This window comes from Phocoena phocoena, chromosome 3 (assembly GCF_963924675.1).
Source record: "Phocoena phocoena chromosome 3, mPhoPho1.1, whole genome shotgun sequence".
Lineage (NCBI taxonomy): Eukaryota > Metazoa > Chordata > Mammalia > Artiodactyla > Phocoenidae > Phocoena > Phocoena phocoena.
Window position 1 is genome coordinate 133,790,453 of NC_089221.1, and position 22,361 is coordinate 133,812,813.

General features: G+C 46.4%; 1 protein-coding gene across 1 annotated transcript in view; it reads right to left on the minus strand.

The window, feature by feature from the left end:
* The window catches only part of ADAM19 (ADAM metallopeptidase domain 19), an 85,303-nt gene continuing 62,942 nt past the window's right edge, over nucleotides 1-22,361 (minus strand). The window contains exons 13-23 of the mRNA XM_065873735.1: nucleotides 18,689-18,778; nucleotides 16,075-16,270; nucleotides 14,690-14,798; nucleotides 13,272-13,476; nucleotides 12,454-12,531; nucleotides 12,232-12,340; nucleotides 11,050-11,194; nucleotides 10,124-10,208; nucleotides 9,611-9,835; nucleotides 859-1,011; nucleotides 1-54 (exon numbers count right to left, since the gene is read on the minus strand). Coding sequence (XP_065729807.1) covers nucleotides 1-54; nucleotides 859-1,011; nucleotides 9,611-9,835; nucleotides 10,124-10,208; nucleotides 11,050-11,194; nucleotides 12,232-12,340; nucleotides 12,454-12,531; nucleotides 13,272-13,476; nucleotides 14,690-14,798; nucleotides 16,075-16,270; nucleotides 18,689-18,778 — 1,449 coding nt within the window. The remainder of the gene's footprint in view (nucleotides 55-858; nucleotides 1,012-9,610; nucleotides 9,836-10,123; nucleotides 10,209-11,049; nucleotides 11,195-12,231; nucleotides 12,341-12,453; nucleotides 12,532-13,271; nucleotides 13,477-14,689; nucleotides 14,799-16,074; nucleotides 16,271-18,688; nucleotides 18,779-22,361) is intronic.

Consider the following 22,361-nt stretch of genomic DNA (forward strand, 5'->3'; position numbering starts at 1 on the left):
CTAGATTTTCGAGCTAGCCATCCCCACAGCCCTCTGTGACCTGTATTCAGGAAACTGCAGGGAAAAAAGAGAGGGAGAGAGACATCAGCTCCGTGCTATCAGTGGGGAGCTGTCCTCTGGCTTGTGACAGGTGGGCATGAGTGGCAGACTGTCACCTGAGAAGAAGGGTTTCCGCAGAAGTCTGTCCACATGTCTGCTCGTCCAGACCATCAACTCTGCAGTAAGAGGCATGGTGGCAGCCCCCAACCCCCAGCTGACAAGCCATTCCCCTCCTCCCTCCCAGCAAAGCTGCAGCTCAGTCTGCAGGGTTCCCAGGGCCTCGTAGGAACACAGGGCAGTGAGCCAGCTTCCTCACCTACTCCCCTCTGCCCCAACTCCCAGGACTAAGTCCCAGGGAAGATGTATTAAGAGGGGCCATTTGTGCACAGCCTACCATAGGCCAGCGGTTAATGTAAATTAACTGCCTTGACCTTCACAGTAACCCGATGGGGTTGGCTATTTCTGCTTCGTAAAACCTCTTTCTAGATAAGGAAACGGAGACTCAAGAGAGTGATTTGCTCAGGGCCGCTCAGCTCAGCTCAGCTCATCAGTTGCAGACCCAGGTTTGAAGCTACCATAGCTCAGCCTCCTAAACATCACCTTTCACATGAAACCAAAAAAGGGGGTGTGCAAGGGTCTCACCAATTTAAGGGACAGTCATGCAGGCACCAAGAAATGCTAAGCTTCTGTCCTTTGCTTTTGTTCTGGAAGTTCAGCACTACATCAAGAAGCATGAGCTGGTCTGTTTTCTCAACTCTTATTTTTGTCCCCTGGATCCCTCTGCCCCAGCTTCTACCTCGAGTGTTTCTGAAGACTCACCTTTGGGGCAAGCACAGCCAGAGGCCGGGTCTGCTGAGGTCTAGAGGCAGGGGGCCACAGAATGGAGACACCACCTGGCCTGGGGAGACTCTTGCGGCCTGGCACCGGGTTAGCCGGGAGTGCCTTCTGGGGCGGCCGAGGCCTGGAGAAATCCTGGGGAGAAAGCCACAAGCCTCACTCAAAGGCCAGAGGGGCCTGTTTGAAAGAAAATGTTCTCAATATTTTACAGGTCAAAAGCAGATGAGAAAAGGGATATACTATTTAAAAAGAACGGTCCCTCCGGAGCCTGTGCTCCGCAACGGGAGAGGCCACAACAGTGAGAGGCCCGTGTACCACAAATAAATAAATAAATATAAAAAGAATGGTCCCATTTAAAAAGAAATTGTGTGCATACATGTTTACATGCTCAGGAAAAAGCCTTTTTGGAGAGCAATTTAGCAGTATCTATTAAGATTAGAAATGATCATTCTCTGACCTAATACATAATTTCATTCCCTCTGAGAACTATTTGCACAGGTGCACAAAAATGAAATTGCAAGGATGTTCCTTGCAGCACTGTTGGTGACAGCTAAAATAAACTATAAATAACTAAAATTTCCATCAACAGACAAATTACTAAAATTATACAGTGATATATAAAGCAGCATTTCAAAAGAAGGAAGTAGGTTGATACGTGCTGAGGTGGAAAGATGGTCAAGACTCATGGCAAGCTGCAGTACAAGCTATACAGGATAGTTTAGAGAAAATAAGTCACCCCACTATCCCCCACCAATGTAAATGCAGAGGTACAGAGGAAAGTCAGGAAGGATGAAGACCAAATTGATAACAGAGGTCAGAGGTTCAGAGTGGGCTGTGCATAGGGAGAGGGGTCGTCCAAATGAACATTCAGTTTTTTTAACAAAGCATATATGTGTATTACTTGTGCAAATAAAAATAAAAATTGTAAAAAGAAGAAATCATATTTTCCGTATTGTTTGTCTGTGGGTGGCACAGTCTTTCCTTTGTGCTTTTACATTACCTTCATGTTTTGCCCCCTTCTCAATAAGGCCTTCCCTGATGACCTTATTTAAAATTATAACACCCCCAAACACAACAATACACAATCAACAGGAGGCAGCAAAAGCAGCCTAAGAGAGAAGTTCATAGCAATACAGGCCTTCCTCAAAAAACAAGGAAAATCTCAAATAAACAACCTAACCTACCACCTAAAAGAATTAGAAAAAGCAGAACAAACAAAACCTAAAGTCAGCAGAAGGAAGATCAGAGAGGAAATAAATAAAATAGAGATTTAAAAAAATAGAAAAAAAAAAATCAATAAAACCAAGAGCTGGTTTTCTGAAAGGATAAATAAAATCGACAAACCTCTGGTCAGGCTCACCAAGAAGAAGGAAGAGGACCCAAATAAAATAAGAAATGAAAGAGAAGAAATAACTACCAACACTGCAGAAATACAAAAAATCATAAGAGAATACTATGAACCATTACATGCCAACGAATTGGACAACCTAGAAGAAATGGACAAGTTTCTAGAAACACACAGCCCACCGTAACTGAATCAAGAAGAAACAGATAATTTGAACAGAATGATCACTAGAAGTGAAGTGGAATCTGTTAAAAAAACAAAACAAAACTCCCTGCAAACCAAAGGGAGTGGCTTCCAGGATGCTTCACTGGGGAATTCTACCAAACATACAAAGAAGAGCTTACACCAATCCTTCTCAAACACTTCCAAAAGATTGAAGTGGAGGGAACACTCCCTAAGTCATGCTATGAAGCCACCATCACCCTGATACTAAAACTAGACAAAGACACTAACAAAAAAGAAAACTACAGACCAGTATCTTTGATGAATATAGATGCAAAAATCCTCAACAAAATATTAGCAGACCGAATCCAACAATGTATAAAAAAGACCATATACCACAACCAAGTTGGATTCATCCTAGGGTCACAAGAATGGTTCAACATATGCAACTCAATCAATGGGAAACACCACATCAACAAAAGACAAAACTCACATGGTCATCTCAACAGATGCAGAAAGAGCATCTGATAAAATTCAACATCAACTCATAATAAAAACTCTCACCAAAGTGGGTATAGATGGAACATATCTCAGCATAATAAAGGATATTTATGACAAACCCACAGCCAACATAATACTCAACAATGAAAAGCTGAAAGCCTTCCTGCTAAAATGTGGAACAAGAAAAGGATGCCCATTCTCATCACTTCTATTCAACATAGTATTGGAAGTCCTAGACAAAGCAATCAGACAAGAAAAAGAAATAAAAGGAAATTGGAAAGGAAGAGGTAAAATTGTCATTATATGCAGATGACATACTATATAAAGAAAACACTAAAGACTCACACAAAAACTACTATAACTGGGACTTCCCTGGCAGTCCAGTGGTTAAGACTCCGTGCTTCCAATGCAGGGGGTGTGGGTTTGATCCCTGGTCAGGTAACTAAGATCCCACATTCTGTGCAGCACAGCCAAAAAAAAAAAAACTACTAAAACTGATAAATGAATTCAGCAAGGTAGCAGGATACAAGGTTAACATACAGAAATCTGTTGCATTTCTTTACACTAATAATAAAATTATCAGAAAAAGAAGTAAAAATATAATCCCTTTAAAAATTGTACCCAAAATAAAAATACTTAGGAATAAATCTGACGAAGGAAGTGAAAGACTGATATGCTGAGAATTATAAAAAACATTGGCAAAGGAAACTGAAGATAATTCAAAGAAATGGAAAGATGCTCTTGGATTGGAAGAATTAATATTGTTAAAATGGCCATACTAACCAGAGCAATCTACAGATTTAATGCAACCCCTATCAAATTACCCATGACATTTTTCACAGAACTAGGGCAAATAATCATAATATTTATATGGAACCACAAAAGACCCAGAGTTGCCAAACGATCCTGAGGAAAAAGAACAAAGCTGGAGGCATAACCCTCCCAGACTTCAGACAATACTACAAAGCTACAGTTATCAAACAGTGTGTTATTGGCACAAAAGTAGACATATGGATCAATGGAACAGAATAGAGAGCCCAGAAATAAACCCACACACCTATGGTCAATTAATCTCAACAAAGGAGGCAAAAATATACAATGGAGAAAAGACAGTCTCTTCAGCAAGTGGTGTTGGAAAGCTGGACAGCCACATGTAAATCAATAGTTAGAACACTCTCTCACGCCATACACAAAAATAAACTCGAAATGTCTTATTAAAGTCTTAAATGTAAGACATGACACCATAACACTCCTAAAAGAGAACATAGGCAAAACATTCTTTGACATAAATCGTAGCAATGTTTTCTTAGGTTAGTCTCCTAAGGCAAAAGAAATAAAAGTAAAAATAAACAAATGGGGCCTAATCAAACTTACAAGCTTTTGCACAGCAAACGAAACCATAAACAAAATGAAAAGACCTATGAAATGGGAGAAAATATCTGCAAATAATGTGACTGACAAGGGCTTAATTCCCCAAATATACAAACAAACAGCTCAATATCAAAAAACAAACAACCCAATCAAAAAAATGGGCGGAAGACCTAAATAGACATTTCTGCAAAGAAGACATACAGACAGCCAAAAAGCACATGAAAAGATGCTCAGCATCGCTAATTATTAGAGAAACGCAAATCAAAACTACAATGAAGTATCATCTCACACCGGTCAGTATGGCCATCTTCAAAAAGTCTGCAAACAATAAATGCTGGAGAGGGTGTGTAGAAAAGGGAACCCTCCTATACTGTGGGTGAGAATGTAAATTGGTGCAGCCACTATGGAAAACAGTATGGAGGTTCCTGAAAAAGCTAAAAATAGAGCTACCGTATGATCCAGCAATCCCACTCCTGAGCATATACCCAGAGTTTTATGGTGTCATGTCTTAATTCAAAAAGATACATGCACCCCAATGTTCATAGTCGCACTATTTACGATAGCCAAGACATGGAAGATAGATGAATGGATAAAGAAAATGTGGTATATATATACAAGCGAATGTGCCATTTGCAGCAACATGGATGGACCTAGAGATTATCACACTAAGTGAAGTAAGTCAGAGAAAGACAACTATCACATGATACCATTTATATGTGTGGAATCTAAAAAAATGATACAAATGAACTTATTTACAAAACAGAAACCGACTCACAGACTTAGAAAACAAACTTATGGTTACCAAAGGGGAAGAGGCAGGAGGGATAAATTAGGAGCTTGGAATTAATAGATACACACTACTATATATAAAAGAGATAAACAACAAGGACCTACTCTACAGCACAGAGAACTACATTCAGTATCTTGTAATAACCTATAACAGAAAGAATGTGAAAGAGAATATATATATCTATATATATCTATATATATATCTGAATCATTTTCCTACACAGCAGAATCTAACACAACACTGTAAACCAGCTATACTTCAATTTTTAAAAATTGCAACACTCCCCCAGTCAGCATTCCCAGACCCCTTTATCCTAATCTACTTTTTCTTTTTTGGTATATATCACTTATCCCATGCCACCATACTATACAACTTATTTTTTATTTTCTGCCTCTCCATCCCCCACTATATAAGAAACAGGGGCAGGGGTCCTTTTCTATTTGATTCAGTGATACAGCTCAAGCTTTAGAACAGTGCCTACTATACAGTAAGCACTCAACACGTATTAGCTGAAAAAATAATAAAACTCTGCACCTGTCAAAAAAATTTAAATAACTGTATTTATTCTGTGATCCAAAAAAAAATTTTAAGGGGCAAAGAATGGATCTCATGCCACCACCCACAGATCCCCAAGCTGGTGGGGTGCAAGAGAGAAGCTGATTCCACAGGTGAGAGTTCCAGTGCCTACTGTCCTGGATCGCTCCCCTTCCTGAGAAGGTCACTAGCAAGCATAAAAATGGCTCAAAGGCAAGCATGGGGAGAGAATGGGAGTAAATCAGAGATCGTCTGAAAGCAGCTTCTCAGCCAGCAGAAAAGTGAGAGCAGAAATAAAAAAGAGCAGCAGATTCTCATGACCGAAGCGCCCCGTTGTCCAGCGCCATCCCTTCCCGGAAGGACAATGCGATCCCACACGCTTCCAGCCCAGAAAGCTGTCAAATCAGTGGCTGCTGGAGGCCAGGACAGAGACCTTCTGGGGGAAGCAACAGCTGGGGGCAGATGTCAGGATGCCGTGGGGAAATGCTGTGCTCCCTTGGCTGCTTTCTGTGCCAAACGAACAATCTGTGTGTGTGCGAGTGCACACGCAGGGCGGGTGATCTGGGTGATCATCAGCATGGCAACACCGGGCCTCCCAGAGCAGGGTCATGCCACTGGCCACGTCTGCTTTGACCCAGCTCGGCTCTACCAGGGGCCTCACCCAGCACTGTTTTCTAGAGGCAGAAACTGTCCTTGAACCGCTCTGGCCCACTGCTCCTGTCCTCAGCGGGTGGCACCTCCATCAGTCAAGCTGCACAAACCAGACACTGGGCAGTTGTGTGGGGGGGGTTTTTTTGGGGGGGCGGGTTGTCATCCCCTCCCAACCCTCATCAGCAACTGTTCCCCTGTCTTTTCTCTTCTACACATCCCTCATCAGCTTCACCCCATCACTGCTGTCACCCACCCTGCTCCAAGCTACCATCACCTCTCCTCTGGACGCTGTTTAAACTTGTAACCCCTGCACCCAGTCTCATCCCTCGGATCACAATGACGCTACAGTGAGCCTTTCATTCTTTAAAACTAATTTTTTAATTAAAGTATAATATACATAAAAAGAAATGAGTCATACAACCAGATGAATCATCAGAGTGAACACACCTATGTAATCCTCACCCAGGTCAAACAATGGAAGATTAATAGTCTCAGAAGCATCTCTGGACACCCTCCCAGGCACTGTGCCTCCCTCTTGCCTAAATGTAGCCCAAAGTGAGATCCCTGTAGATGGCAAATCTGTAGGGAAATTTCCCTGTAGATGGAAATCCCTGTAGATGTCACCCATGCTCCACCACTGCCCTGTTCCCATCAAATGCAGACCAAATTCCTAGTCCTTGCCTGTGGCACAGTCTGGCTTCCCCTGGCTCTCCAGCCTTTCATCATAGCTCCATGGGCCCCAGGCAAAGGGGCCTTGAAGTTCCTTCCATCTGTGGGCTCTCTCCATCACAAAGCTTCCCTACCATCAGGTCCCTGGTCCAAGAACCTCTCCCACCCCTCACAGCCTGCTCACCCCGCAGGTCTCAGCTCAAATGTCACCTCCTCACGGAAGCCTCCCCCGATTTCCCAGGCTAAGTCAAGTCCCCCATAACTCTCTTTGTAAGAATGCTGAACCTCTCCTTCATAGCACTTACCACTACTGTCACTACATGTATACCAGTCTCGTCCCCAGCAAGCTGTGAGCTCTGGGAGGCGGAGATGGCATCTGCTTTGCTAACCACTGCCTAGTACAGAGTAGAAGTTCATACACATTTGTAGACAGAATAGAAGAGGTTACGAAGCTTCACCCTCCACCTCTCCAGAGTGGTCCATGTCACCAAGCTAGGAGGTGGTGGAGTGTGAATTCCCCCAGGGCAAGTGGTATCTCAGCTCTGGACTCCAGGGCCTAAGCCAGGACCTGACCCACAGGGTGGTGAAGGGTTTAGAGTCAGCCCTGGGTGCAAGTCCTGGCTACTCCACTTACAAACCGCCACCTCGGGGTAGCCCCTTCGACTCCATGAGACACAGCTACCCAACACCGAAAATGAGGGCAGCAGACTCTCTTCTTGGAATGGTTCTGAGGAAGGGGGCGGCGCCCCGATTTAATCCTCGCCGCCTGCTCAGAGAAGCTGCCTCCCACTCCCCGCCCTTGAGAAACCCCCATCTGGGCCCGGGCCCAGCAGAAGCCGTGCTTGGCATGTGTTTTGGGATAACTTCCACCGGCCAGGTGGCCCTCTGAGCTCTGGATTCCTGCCAGCAGCCACCAGGGAAAGTGGGAGTCAGGGCAGGACATGGAGCCTCCAGGCTTCCCGTCCCCCCAGCTGGAGTCCACTGCCCCTGGAGACCCCTCCCCCAACCTACTGCTCGGCACCTTGGGGTGAGGCTGACACCATCTCCACTGAACAGGCCTCCAGTGTGGGTTTTTTAGGACCAGTGGTTTCAATGGACTGCTCCCTCCTCCTACACCTCTGTTCTTCCCACACCCCTGTCTGCACGTGGCTGCTTTCTCCCCTCTTCCTCCCTTTCTCTCCTCTTTCCTTCTGTTATGGGCCGACCTGTGCCCCGCCAAAATTCATACGTTTCCGCTCTAACCCCCAGTACCTCAGAATGTGACTGTATTTGGAGACAGGGCCTTTAAAGAGGTGACTATGTTGAAATGAGGCCGTTAGAGTGGGCCCTAATCCGGTCTGACTGGCGTCCTTATAAGAGGAAATGTAGACACAGAGAGACATCAGGGTGCACGTACACAAAGGAAGGACCATATGAGGACACGGCAGAATGCAGTCATCTGCAAGCCAAGGAGACAGGCCTCAGAAGAAACCAAGCCTACTGGACTTCCAGCCTCCAGAACCATCAGAGGATAACTTCCCGTTGTTTACACCACCCGGTCTGTGCTGTTTTGGCCGCCCAAGGAGGCTAACGCACCCTCCGTCTCCTCATCCCTCCTCTACTCCTCTTGCTCTTTTCCCTTTCTCCTTCCCTCTTCTCTCCCTGTCAGTCTTTCCGTTCCCTTTCTGCATGGAATTTTCTATCCCCCCGCTGCCCCAGATGAGAAAAGTGGGATAGTAGCAGCTTCGCATCATCAGAGAACCAAAACTGATGCTCTCGGCTCTGCTAAACCATGACGCTGCCATGTCCCAGGGACACCCCCCAACACCTGGAGCCAACCACAGTCCTTAGGGGCAGAGACAGCCTGGGGCCCATGGAGCCCTCTGGACCATGCCCAAGAACAGCAGTCCCAGGAGGAAAATGGGCAAGTCCCCTACCCCACATGAGGGGCTCCACACCAAAAAACACAGGCCGCTCTGGAAGGCACCACGCCTGGCCACCGTCCTGGAAACATCTGTGTCTGTGCTACAGGAACTTCTGCCAGAAGGTAGAGCTGGAGCCATCAGAGCACAGAAACACCGGGTGAACAGACTGCTGGGCAGGCAGCTCTGCTTCCAAAGAACACCAGTGGTGGGGGGATAGCCCAGCCCCTACTCAGCCGTCCCAGAGGCCCGGCCCCTTGACCAGCCTCCCAGACGAGCGAGGCATCACCGTATGTCCCTCAGTAAGACTTCCCGACTAGTGCAAGATACCAAGAGGCACAATTTGGTGGAATAAGTACTATGATGAGAGAAGTACAGAGGCACCAAACTCAGGCCTGGGGGTCAGAGAAGGCTTCTTAGAGGAAGTGGCATCTAAGAGGAGACCTAAGGACGAACAAGAGCTGGCCGTGCAAAAGGAAGTATATGTGGCAGAAGAAACAGCATTTGCGAAGGCCTAGAGGAGAGAAAAAAGACCACGGGGAACTGCACCATTAACTGAACACTAACATTTGGGGTGGAAGGTGGGTAGCGGCTTGTCACAGAAGAGGCCAACCAGGAAGGAAGTCCTCGGTAGCGTACTTCCTCATGCTCATCACCCTCACTCTCTGTGTGCCCTGTATCTACCAGAATGCAGAAAAGGCAGCCAGCCCATGAGTCAGCAAGCTCCCTCCTCCCAGCCTCTGTCATTCCTCATGGCTGATGGCCTGAAAAGTGATGCTTCTGGCCCAGGGTTGCTGAGAAGCCACTTACCTGGGAGAGGATGCACTTTGGTGCGGGGGGCACTGGCCGGCTTGGGGGAGGCCTCCTGGATGATTCTTTCCTCTCTACTGGGGGTCCGGCCCCTGGGGAGTTCCTAGCAGTCCTGCTGAGGTGCGCTGGCAATGGCGCAGGTGGGGACCCACCATGCAGATAGTCCGCAGGGGGCCTGGGAGGAGGCTGGGAGGGCTTCCGTAGGGTTTCAGGGGTGTTGGTCACCTGTATGCAGAAGACGAGGAATGCCTGAGACACAGGAACCCTTAATGCACTTAAAAAGTCAGGGGTAGTCTTGTGTGTTGCACTGACATGCACAGAGGCCTAGGATCCCAGAGGTCAGATGCAACGTTTAAAGTCATTAGGGGATGGCAGAACCAGCTGACCATCTCTCAAGCCAAGAAAGTGTCTTTTATCACCAATCCCGTGGACCCACAGAGGCGCTTAGGAAAATCTAGCAGAGTCCTGAGGGACAAAGTTAAAGTAGCAAAGTTCATGGTGCAAAGCCCCTACCTTTCGCTTGCCCTGGGGTGTCTGCAACTTGAACGTTGGGTTGGCGTGGCCAGTTCCACTGTTCTGAGACACCCTGAAGGGACAACTAGTAACAAGGAAGGAGAGAGGAAGAGTGAAGGGGGTGTTGTTCATTGAGGATCAGTGCCTGACATCCCTCTGACCGAGGCATGGCAGTGAGCAGCTCAGTCATCCCAAGTCTGCTCTGGTGGAAGTGGGATGGGTCCTCCTGAACCCCGGCTCCCTAGGCATGGACACGGTGGCCAATGGAAAACTCCCAAGGAAAGACAATTGGCCTCATACAAAGCAGAATGTTCCTCAGCACCTTTCCTTCACCCTTTTAAGACCTTTCTCCCCCAAGAAGACGAGGATGACACTAGCCATCAACCAATCTCCCTCAGGCGTTGTGCCAGGAGGACCTGGGATTTAAAATCCCCTCCGGAAAAAGTGTCATCTAATAGAGGACTCAGAGACTATACACCTTCAGTATTCAAAGGAATGAACTGCTTAGGAAAAAAAATTACTCTGTCTTGAGCTGATGTCCAGCCACCCCTGTGATTGACGAGTTAGTCAGTTTTTCTCTGTTGCCTCAGTTTCCTGCCCTTTAAAATGGGGAGCAAATCAATTAGATAGATACACGCTAGCAAAGAGGTTTCATTTCTATTCCAACTTGAATTGGTTGGGGCATTCTGCTGAGAAGGATCCTGAAGTGATGACCAGGCTCAGCCAAGCTCACTTATTAATAAAAATCAGCTAGTAATGTCTGCCACGGTCAAGGAGCATGGCAGCAGTGGAGAGAGCGGCGTGTACCTGGCATTTGCCTTCCCCGAATTAGACCCACCACCACCAACTTTTTCACCAGGTACTGCTTATGGAAAGCTCTGTGATCTCCAAGTGGACCCCAAATCCTTCACGGTACCCCGTCATACCTGAACTGTTGCCTCAACTTGGAAGGGAGGGCTAGGGGCTTGAGGTAGCCCAGTTTGTTGTTCTGTTTACAGCAGTGGTACATCAGCATGAGGACCGCCAGCGCAAAGATGGCCGAAAACACACCGGCTACTACAGGACCAGCACCTTCCAGAAATAGAACCCAAGTGAAAGACTTAGAAGCGGTCTGAGCTTTAGCTGTGGATTTCAAATAATGTATTCCTGACACTCTTCAGATATTTAATCTTCATTTACATTGTATTACTTACTTTAACTTAAAAACTACAGTAAAAAAAACACACATTATGTCCCACTGCGAAGCCACTATTATTAGCTTAAACAACCAGGTCAACTTGCTTGGCACAGATCTCATAATAAAGCTTCTCCGGCCACTTCTGCCTAATTGAAGAGAGTGCCTTTTAAGGCGAGGAGTTTCAGCTCTATTATTATTTACCATTAGCTTTCAGCCTGAATCATGATGTTCCTGGACACAAAGAAACCAACACAAAACACTGAGAGTCATAGAGTGATGTAAGATTAGAACTTTCACACATAATCCACAATTTCACGTTGGGTTTCACCGAACCGCCTCAATGTTCTCACAAATTATAAATCTAAGTGCACAAAATATATAGAGAACAGTGACACACTACTTTTATGTTTTACATGTTGAGGTTTCTTCCTTAAAAAAAAAAAAGTTCTCTATTACTTTTTAAAAGCTTGGAAACCAAAGAGCTAGAATCCCTTAGATTTCCACTAAAAAAACTGTAACAGTTTCTGAGTTTCTGGCTCCTCATTTGAAGCTTTGTTCATCCAAGGAGATCTGAGCCACTATAATGTGTCCTAGGTTCATGATTATTTTTAAGTGGCCGAGAAGGGGTAGTCGCCTCCACCGCCCCCCAGAAAGAATGTGATTATTCAGTAGCCTGTGGTCTGTCTTAATCTCTCTCTAAGCAGAACCATGCCCCTCAATAGAAGGGACAGAGGAAGACCAACTGAGGCTGAGCCCCACACCAGGCTGCTAGCCTGGGCCACTCCTCCCACTCGGTCCCTCTTGTTCTCTCATCTACAAAATCAGGATAGTGATGCTGACTCATCATCTCTCTGCATCATGCCACCCGCCCCCATGGCACCCACCCCTCCTCACAAAGGTGGGCAGAGGCCCACACAGGCCAGGCACTCACTCTCGGGGGGCATGGGCCCGCTGTCGATGCTGCCCCCTTGGCCCGGTGTGTTGCAGAAGGGCGGGGCCCAGCCCCGGAAGCAATGGCAGTTCTGATTGTTGTTGCAAACCTGGAGCAAGGGCAGGGAAGAGGCGTCAGCACCCTGGAGAGCTCTGGCCTCCCATAGGGCCTGCCCCCTCAGTCATCATGGCAGAGGAGCCCCAAAACCCCAGGCACGCGTACCCCGTGGCCGTGGCACTTCTTCCCACAGCCTTCTGTTTCGAAGAACGAGGTGTTCCTGCACTGCCCCTCGAAGCAAATCTGTAATGAGGAAGAAGCCACTCAGTACAACGGAAGGGACACTGGTTGGCAATTAGGAGACTGGGGTTTTGCACTCAGAACTTAACGGGACTCAAAAAGGCAGCCTACTTCAGGTTATTACTGTGAACAATTAAAAACAACCTAAAAAGCCAAGGAAAGGATGGTAGTTAACTAAATTCTGCTATCACTTGTGTGATTAGGGAGAAAAAACCAAATATTATATTTTTAATAAATGTGTTATTCCACTCTATATTACTATATGTTGGTGATATGTTAATTACTTAATTGTATATTAATATGCACTAATTGAAATATTATACTTAAAAATAATGACCATGGTGACAGCTGTCTGCTTTGTGCCAGGTAGTATACCAAGTGCTTCAAATGTTTTTTATAACATCATTCTCATAGTAAACTCTGAGACGCGGCCATTATTTTCCCCAGGCTTCCCTGACTCCTAGTCTAGTCCACTTCTCAATTCATAAGATAATTAATGATAAGGACAAAAGAGATAATAGCCAGCCTTCTAAATGGTTTACAGGGATTATCTCATTTAATCCTTATAACAATTCTATGAGGTGGGTCTTGCTCTTACTAACATGCTTATTTAATAAAGGAAGCAAGCCACAGGGCCAGAGAGGTCGGGGAAGCCGGGACTTGAGCCCAGGCACCCTCGCTCCAGATTCACACTTTAGTCACTGCAACCCAGCGACTGAGTGAGGCTGGAGAAAGGCACTCACGTGGTTATGGCCACATTTGGTCCCGGTCATCACCAGGCCTGGGTCCAGCATGTCACCCTCCTCCTCGGGACCTCGGTAGACGTGGGTGCCCCGACATCGGATCTGCCTCCCGTTCATGATGATGGTGGTGTCGATGGGCACTGCGTTGGACTCCAGGGGCCGGGCCTCAGAACTCTGACACTGGATCTTCCCACACTTGGCATCTCTGGGCCCGAGAGAGAAGGAGGGAAGGAGATGGAATCAGAGGCAGGGGAAGAGCTGGGGCACCAAAGAGCTTCAATCTTTCTTGACCAGGACAGCAGGCTTGGATGGGGGAGAGGCAAAAGGGCAATGAGTGTGCTGTAGGGACTCAGCAGGAAAGACCCCATGTGGACTGAGACCAAGGATAGGATGCTAGATCTTTATCCCCAAGCAGGTCGAGGCCAGAGAGCTGGCCTTGGAAAGTCCTCTTTACTGCAAGGACAACTGCCTGACCTGAGCAACCTGCCCCCTTATGCTCCTTGCACCCCCATGCACTCGAGTGCTGCAGCCAGAAGCCTGGTGTCATCCCCGACTTCCCATACTCCCTCCCTCCCATATACCGACTCTAATTCACACCACCATCCTTTCTCACCTGGACACCAGGAATCTGTCTCCCTGCCTCCAGTCTTGCCCTGTAAGAGTCTAATTTCCAAACTGCTCTCAAGCCAAAGTCCAAACACCTCTAGCCGTGCATTCGAGGCTTCTCATGATCTGGTCCCTGCTTAACTAGCTAGGCTCATTTCTCAGAAGCCCCCTCTCCACTGCACCCCAACATTATACTTTAACTATATCAAATTGTTATCAGTTCTTCCTACCAAGGATTTTTCTCTACTCGTCTCTCTGCCTGGTACACTCTCCCAGGTACCAGCGCCATTCCCCATCCTGTTCAACTGGATAATTTCTCCAAATCTCAGCTTAGGCATAACTTCCTTTGGGAGACCACCTCAACCCACTAACGTTTCCATTATTACACCGTATCGTTATGTTCCATGTACTCAGCACAGTATCTGGCACATGGTAGAGCCACAATAGATAGTGGATGGGTGGGTGGGTGGATGGATAGATGTTTGAAATGAATGAATGAATGGGTGAATAACAGGCTGTTCAGATGAGGGTATAAGTCGTACCCTGTGGAAATGACCCAAGAGGGCTGATGCCCCGCCCTACTGTAAGAAGGCCCCAGAAGGAGGTCTGACCAGCTTTCTAGGAAGCATTGCCATCCGCGCCCTCCCTCGGACTCCCTTAGGGCTGAATGGCACATTGCCAAAAGGGCCTGGAACAGATTTATTTAAAGGCCCAGTTTGGGGCCAGCCAAGCTGCTGAGAGGGCGGGAGTGAGGACGGAGCAGGAATTGTTTTGTCACCCTCATCTCATGGGGTCTGCCCTATGGTCATCACCTCATGTTGCACTTCTTGTGTTTCCCATTCATGTCCTTCCCACAGTTTCCAAAGGTGTCCCCTGCCACATTAACCTTCTCGAAGCAGAGATCTGGAGCGGGCCGGGCTCCTGGGTGGGCAAGAAACATTTATCAGTACACTAGCCAACGTCAGCAGAAGCCAGAAGCCCCCAAAGGGCAGAGCTAGCCCTTGGCAAAATCAGAAGGTTAAGAAAGTTTTAGGGGAGGGAATACTCAGCCTGTTCTTTCTTTACCCCTATCAGTTATTCGACCCCCACCTCCTCAAGACCTACTCATAGAAAAAGGTTTTACATCAGTTCTTTATACCTTATTGGGGTTTTATATCTGTGGGAGGTTTGTGTGCTAAGCCTTCTCTCTAATGAAGAAGGCCTGTCCCACTTCAGGTTTTTTACTGAAGGTAATACCTGCACAACATTTTAAAGAATAAAGCATGTCTTTCAGTTTTTTCTACCTAGTCATTCCAGTTCCTACCTTCCTACAACCTGGTGAAGCAATCTTAATTAACAGTGTATCTTCTAAAGATAATTTTATCTCTACCGTCTAGATACAATTCTTGTGTATCTTCTAGAGATAATCCAGCTAATAAAGAGTGCCAGCATAGTCCATTCATTGGTCTGCGTCTTGCATTCTTCACTTAATTTATCACGAGAGATTTTTTTTTTTAATTCAGTACATACAGAGCTGCCTCCTTTTATTCAGCTGTATAGTGTGGAGGTACCAGAATAACTGGTCCCTACTGAAGGATTTATAGGTTGTTACTGGTATCACTAACAATGTTGCAATGAATATCGTTGTAAATCTATCTTCACATAAATGTGCAAGTGCAAATGTAGGATAGATACATCCCCAAGGAGTAGTATGGATGAGCCCAATGACAGGTGCACTTAAAATTCTGGTATCTCCAAACAGCTTTCCATTGGGTTTGTACCTACCTGTTTTCCCACACCCTCCACAACTATATTATTATTGTTCTTGTTGTTATAGTATTATTACCTTATTATATTAATTCTTCAGTCTTTGCCAATATGATACGTGAAACAAATCCCATCCCACAGTTGTTATAATCTGCTTATAGCTTAAGGCCATTTGCATTTCCTTTTCTGTCTCCATCCTCTGCCGTTTCTGTTGAATTATTCTTATCCACTCACCCACTCTGAGAATTTAAAGCATCAAAGAACTAGGAAGAACACTGCCTACTGCCTCTCCCTGAAAGTCTACCCTGAGGCAAGGGGTTTGAAGAAAGGTAATATCTGGAGATGTTGTTTTAAAGCCAAGGATTCTAAGCTACCCAGAGTGCCTGAAGGGGGAGGCTGGCTAGGAAGCAGTGGGGTGGGAGGAGGGCCATTCCCCCCAGGAGAGCCTTACCAGGACCCCACAGCTGCTGGCACTGCTCCTGGTAGGTAAGGCACATGCCATTGTAGCAGTAGGCCTGGCCACCCTCGCAGGGGGTGCCGTCCATCTGGTAGAAGTTGGTGGGGCAATGGGGAGACTTGCCCGTGCAGAACTCCGGGAGGTCACACTGCCGCGCCTGCTCACGGCACAGTGTGCCAGGGGCCAGCAGCTGAGCCGAGGAACGAGAGCAGAAAAAAAGGTCAATCTGCCACCTGCCCTCAACCCTCCCAGCAAGGGCTCATGAGCATCACTCTCGTGGAACAGAATTTCCCATTACCATTATTTCGGAGTGCTTTTTACATGACCTCATTAGCTCAAATCACCATCATTCATCCAATATGAATAGTGACTTAGGGTTTCGAGGTGTTTTCACAAATGCTAACTCTGCATAGCAGTCTTAAGAAGTAGGTAAAAAATAATATTTATGCAACAATTTACAGTTTACTAAGTGCTTTAGTAATCACAGCTACTTTATGGAGCTCCCACTTAAGTGCAGTACAAATATTACTTCATTTAGTTTTCATGATAGTCCTATGTAATATAATTATCCCTATTTCACAGATTACGAAACCTGAGGCGAAAGAGGTTAAATAATGTCTCCAAAGTCTCATGGTTAGTAAGTGGCACAAGAGCCAAGCCCACTAATACCTATGTAGAGATACACACACACACACACACACACACACACAGAGTAGCGTTCATACGTCTTTTTTTTTTTTTTTCATTCATACATCTTTGAATTTACAAAGCACTCTGGCAATAATACATCCCAGCGCCAGGCTAAGTATGTTACACATACTCAAGTCGTGAGATCCTCACAATATCCATGAGCTACATATACTGCTATCTGCCTCATTCTGCAGATGAAATAACCTGATCAATAGCACACCTTGGGCAACTGGTAAACACTGAGTTTCCACCCAGCCTCCCAGGGTGGTCAGAGTTATTAGTACTCTTCCCGTCTTACAGATAAAGAACCTAGGCTTGGATGGGTAATAGGCTGCCCCAAATCACACAGAGGGCTTGAATTGAAGGCCTCAGACTCCAAGCCTCCTCTTTTCCCACACACTTCTCTCCAGGAACTCCTTTTTAAGATCCAAGCTGATATCCTGGGACTGGGAGATGGGCGCTCTCCACACTCACTCTCAGGCCTTAGCCTGAGACTCGAGGACCTGACCCCAGCTAGCACAGCCTCCCTGGGGGACGCCGGGTGCATCCTAGAGTCAAACCAGATGGCGTGGGAGTTCCCCTGAGCCAGGCAAGGAGAGCTACGTCTGAGAACAGCGCCCCTCCACACTCGCGGGTGACTCCACGCCACCCACAAGGCCCTCCCAAGACAGAAGGCAAGAATGGGCCAGCTGAGCAGCTTTCTGACAGTCTCAGTTCAAGGGTGGCCTCAGAATGCATCTCTCCACCTGAGAGCAAGATGGAGGGGAAGAGGACCTACCATGGAGCCAGCCTGCCTGGGTTCAAATCCCAGCTCCTTAACCAGCAGTAGGACCTATGTTTATGCACCCGTGAGGGTAATAACCCTCTCGTGGTTATTGCTAGAAGGAATGTTCTAATAAAGTACTTGAACAGTATGCAGAACATCAGGAGCCCTCAGCAAGTGGTAGGTGGAAGCACAGTCCACAATCCTATGCAGAACCCTGGGATCAGATGGGCTTCAGACTTTACAGATTTTAGAAAGCAGACACTACACAGATGTACATACATACGTGTGTGTGTGTGTGTGTGTGTGTGTGTATATATATATATATATACACACACACACGTACACATTACATATGTATGTTACATAACCCACCAGCAAGGCCTAGGATTATACTTTTTAATCACACACATTAATATTTCTGCAATGAAATATAATATTCACTTTAAGTATGATTTTTTTTTAAGACTATAATTAGACTCATGTCAATTCAGGTCAAATTTTGCCACCAATAAGTTAAAAAAATTTTTTTGAGTTTTCAGAACTTCCTCAATTTCAGAATTATAGATAAGAGACTGCAGACCTATAGTAACATTAGTGGTAAAAGTGACGTGATCTTTCACCTCAATATTAAGAGAGTGGGCTCCAGAGGCAGGTCAGCCTGGTTCAGCCTCCTCCTGCTGTGTGATCCCAGAGAAGCCACGTATCCCTTCTGAGCCCCAGTTTTCTCATCTTAAATTGAGGATATTAATACACATCTCATGGGGCTTTTATAAGGATTGAATGAGACGACATATATAAAATTCTCTGTACCATGCCTGGCACCTAATAAGCAATTCATTAATGTTAATCAAAACTGTGATGAAGACGGTTATGAGTTCCAAATAAAATCAAGCCCACTCTTTCTGGACCCTTTTCTTTTTTTAATCTCCCATCTTCCAGGAGGCACACACAGCCCTCTGGGATGATCTGAACTCAGTGAGGCCCAATATAGAAAAAAGTAAACTTTGTTCAAGGGCCCTTCCTAGCTCCATGTTTCTGAAACTTTGATGCCACCGCTTCCCCAGGATAGAGGCTGAATCCTGGCCATGACCCCCCAGCAGACTCTTGGACTGGTAGGTCAGAACCCTGGGCAGGGAAGAAAGGGCCACTTACCTTACACCGGTGACAGCAGGAGCCATGGGCACACTCTGCCCCCTCTCTCAAGGTGCAATTAGAGGCATTGCAGCAGGGGTTATCACATTCCTGGGGAGGCAGTGGGAGGGGGCGTGAGCCTCTGGGGCAGCAGGGCAGGGATACAGGGGACTAGGCAGGGTGAGGGCCTTTACCCCCTACCCTGCCCCACAGGCCCCTGGGAAGTCTCCACCAAAAAATCACTTTATAGCTTTATCATTAAGGTAATACGTATACATCGTAAAAACATACATATGCATAATCGTCAGTAACACAACTTGACACAACTACATTTTGTATTTTTCTAAGCACTTTCCTATACACACACATAGACATATACTCATTTTATAAAATCATAGTATCCATACTGCTTTTTTTATTTTTTATTTTTATTTATTTATTTATTTTTTGGTAAGCGGGCCTCTCACCGTTGTGGCCTCTCCCGTTGTGGAGCACAGGCTCCGGACGCGCAGGCTCGGCGGCCATGGCTCACGGGCCCAGCCGCTCCGCGGCACCTGGGATCTTCCCGGACCGGGACACGAACCCATGTCCCCTGCATCGGCAGGCGGACTCCCAACCACTGCGCCACCAGGGAAGCCCCATACTGCTTTTAACTTAACATAATATGCCCATTTCTCCTTGTACTCATGGATTCTTCTAAAACATGGTTTTTAGCATAGTATTACATTATATGGAAATTCTGTGATTTGTTTTTCTCATCCCCAACACAACATCCAGAGACCATGTCTTCTACTGCTGCACCCCCCACACTCCTAAACCTTACTATCTGATAAAAAGAGGCCATCAGGAGTCAGAGCATGCTGGAACAACTCCTGAACAATTTATGTCAGCCCCCGGGCCTGCTTCCCCAGACTTCTCTTGCCATCTGCTGCTCCTCCTCAACCCTCGCTGGCCTGGACCCTTCTCTAGGGGTTCCATGCTCTCCTCTCTTCCTTCCTGCCCTACGGGTCCTGATTTGCTGACATACAGAATGAGATTTAAAAAGAGGACGGCGGCGGGGAAGCAGCCACAAGGCACAGGGATATTAGCTCGGTGCTTTGTGACAACCTGGAGGGGTGGGAGGGGGAGAGTGGGAGGGAGGGAGACGCAAGAGGGAAGACACATGGGAGCATATGTATATGTATAGCTGATTCACTTTGTTAAAAAGCAGAAACTAACACACTATTGTAAAGCAATTATACCCCAATAAAGATGTTAAAAAAAAAAAAAAAAAAAAAAAAGAGGACGGGACTCCCCTGGTGGCACAGTGGTTAAGAATCCGTCTGCCAATGCAGGGGACGTGGGTTCAAGCCCTGGTCTGGGAAGACCCCACATGCCATGGAGCAACTAAGCCCACGCAGCACAACTACTGAGCCTGCACTCTAGAGCCCGTGAGCCACAACTACTGAGCCCACACACCACGACTACTGAAGCCCACGTGCCCTAGAGTCCATGCGCCGCAACAACAGAGCCCATGCGCTGCAAGTACTGAAGCCCAAACACGCTAGGGCCTGCGTGCTGCAACTACTGAGCCCACATGCTGCAACTACTGATGCCTATGGGCCTAGAGCCTGTGCTCTGCAACAAGAGAAGACACCGCAATGAGAAGCCCACGCACCTCAATGACTGAGCCCACTTGCTGCAACTAGAGAAAGCCCGCACGCAGCAATGAAGACCCAACGCAGCCAAAAAATTAATTAATTTTTTAAAAAAGATGACTTTTATCTACAAAACAGAAATAGAGTTACAGATGTAGAAAACAAACTTATGGTTACCAGCGGGTAAGGGGTAGGATAAATAGGGAGATTGGGATTGACATATACACACTACTCTATATATAAAATAGATAACTAATAAGAACCTACTGTATAGCACAGGGAACTCTACTCAATACTCTGTAACAGCCTATATGGGAAAGGAATCTAAAAAAGACTGGATATATGTATACATATAACTGATTCACTTTGCTGTACACCTGAAACTAACACAACATCGTAAATCAACTATACCCCAATAAAATTGAAAAAAAAAAAAAAGATGATGAGATGCCCAGTGACTCCAAATGTCCCTATCACACTCCTACTATAGAGACAGGCCCATCCATGGGTCCCTCACAGCAGGATTATGAGGCACAATTATGCCCATTTCACAAAAGGGGAAAACGCAACTCAGACAAGTCCAGTGGCTGGTCAAGGCACATAACTGGCAAGTGCTGGAGCCGAATTCAAGCCATGTCTGCCTGGGGCCCACCCCGTGCTTATTAACCATATCATAACCATCACTGTCCAGGTCTGGCTTGTTGGAGAGACACGTGCCACCACCTGACTACAGATACTCATCCACCTGTCTCCCCCTCAGAGAAGGAATAAGGGCACTTTCTTTCCATGAATCTCCTACCACCCTGGACTGCAGGTAGACCTGTGTTCCTTCCCTTCTAGCACACCATGTTTCTTCTCACCCTAAGGCATGGTTCCTCCTCTAGCTGAAATGCGCCTTGGCCTCCCTGCGCTCCTCACTAACGCCTTCCTCAGCCTTCGGCTATGGGGTCAGAGGTCACACTCCCACCTGAGTAGGGCAGTTCCCCTCACATTACATATACTCCTAGCATCATGCCATTGGCCCTCCTAGCACTTACCACAGTTGTATTTATACATTTTTGCAATTATTTGGTCAATGTGTGTTTCCCCCACCGGACTATACACTCCATAAGGACAGGAGCCATGTCTATTTTTTCTGCCTATCAATTTTCCTATACCTGGCACATGACACAGTACCACATACTCAATAGATATTTATTGAATGAGAAGCTCCTCTGAATATAAGCCAGCTGGCCAAGCCCACTCGCAGGCTGCTCGTCAACCCCACTGGGCGCTCTGTGATAGTACAGCTCTCTCCCTTCTGAAGGGTCTGGGCTGATCTCTCTGAACTCATGGTGGTGCGGATGGTGAGCCTTTAACTAGTTCTTGTTTTATTACGAAAGTTACGTGCTGGCGTTAAAAAAAAGTCAAACCATGGAGAAGATTAGAAAATCAAATAGTCTTATCCCACATATACAGACCCTCAATCTCACCCGCATAGTTTATTCTGAATACATAGAATACTCACGCATTCTCCCACAAATTATTTTGCATGTTAACGTACATATTTTCATCCTTCAAAAAACAGATATGAAACTATTCAGTTCTGCTTTCTGCAGAACAGCGAGCATCTGTTAAAAGTGAGAGAGCTATGCTGTACGCCCACCACTCTCATTCTGAAGATTATAAGGAAGGAAAGAGCTTATACACCAAGAGTTCTGCTCCTTCTTCCTCCTAGAAGCCCCTTTCAGACTTGCCAGTACTTCCTACACCCCCTTCCTTTCAATCATCTCTTCTCCAGGCCAAACAGCACGAGCTTGTTATTTTAAGCATCCTCGTAAGGCCCAGGTTCAAGTGCATATATCTGGCTGCACGGCCTTCAGAATAAATTCAGTGCAGCTGGAGGGCCAAGGAGGCCACCTGTGGCGTCACTGGCAAAGACTGTGGTTTCTGGGTAGACCTGATGCTCACAATCTGAACATAAACAATGTCAACTTCAAACCGGGAGAGCCTATAGACATCTTATTTGTGACGGGGTCTTTGATAGCCACGTGTGTGCAGGAAATGCCTATGACTAA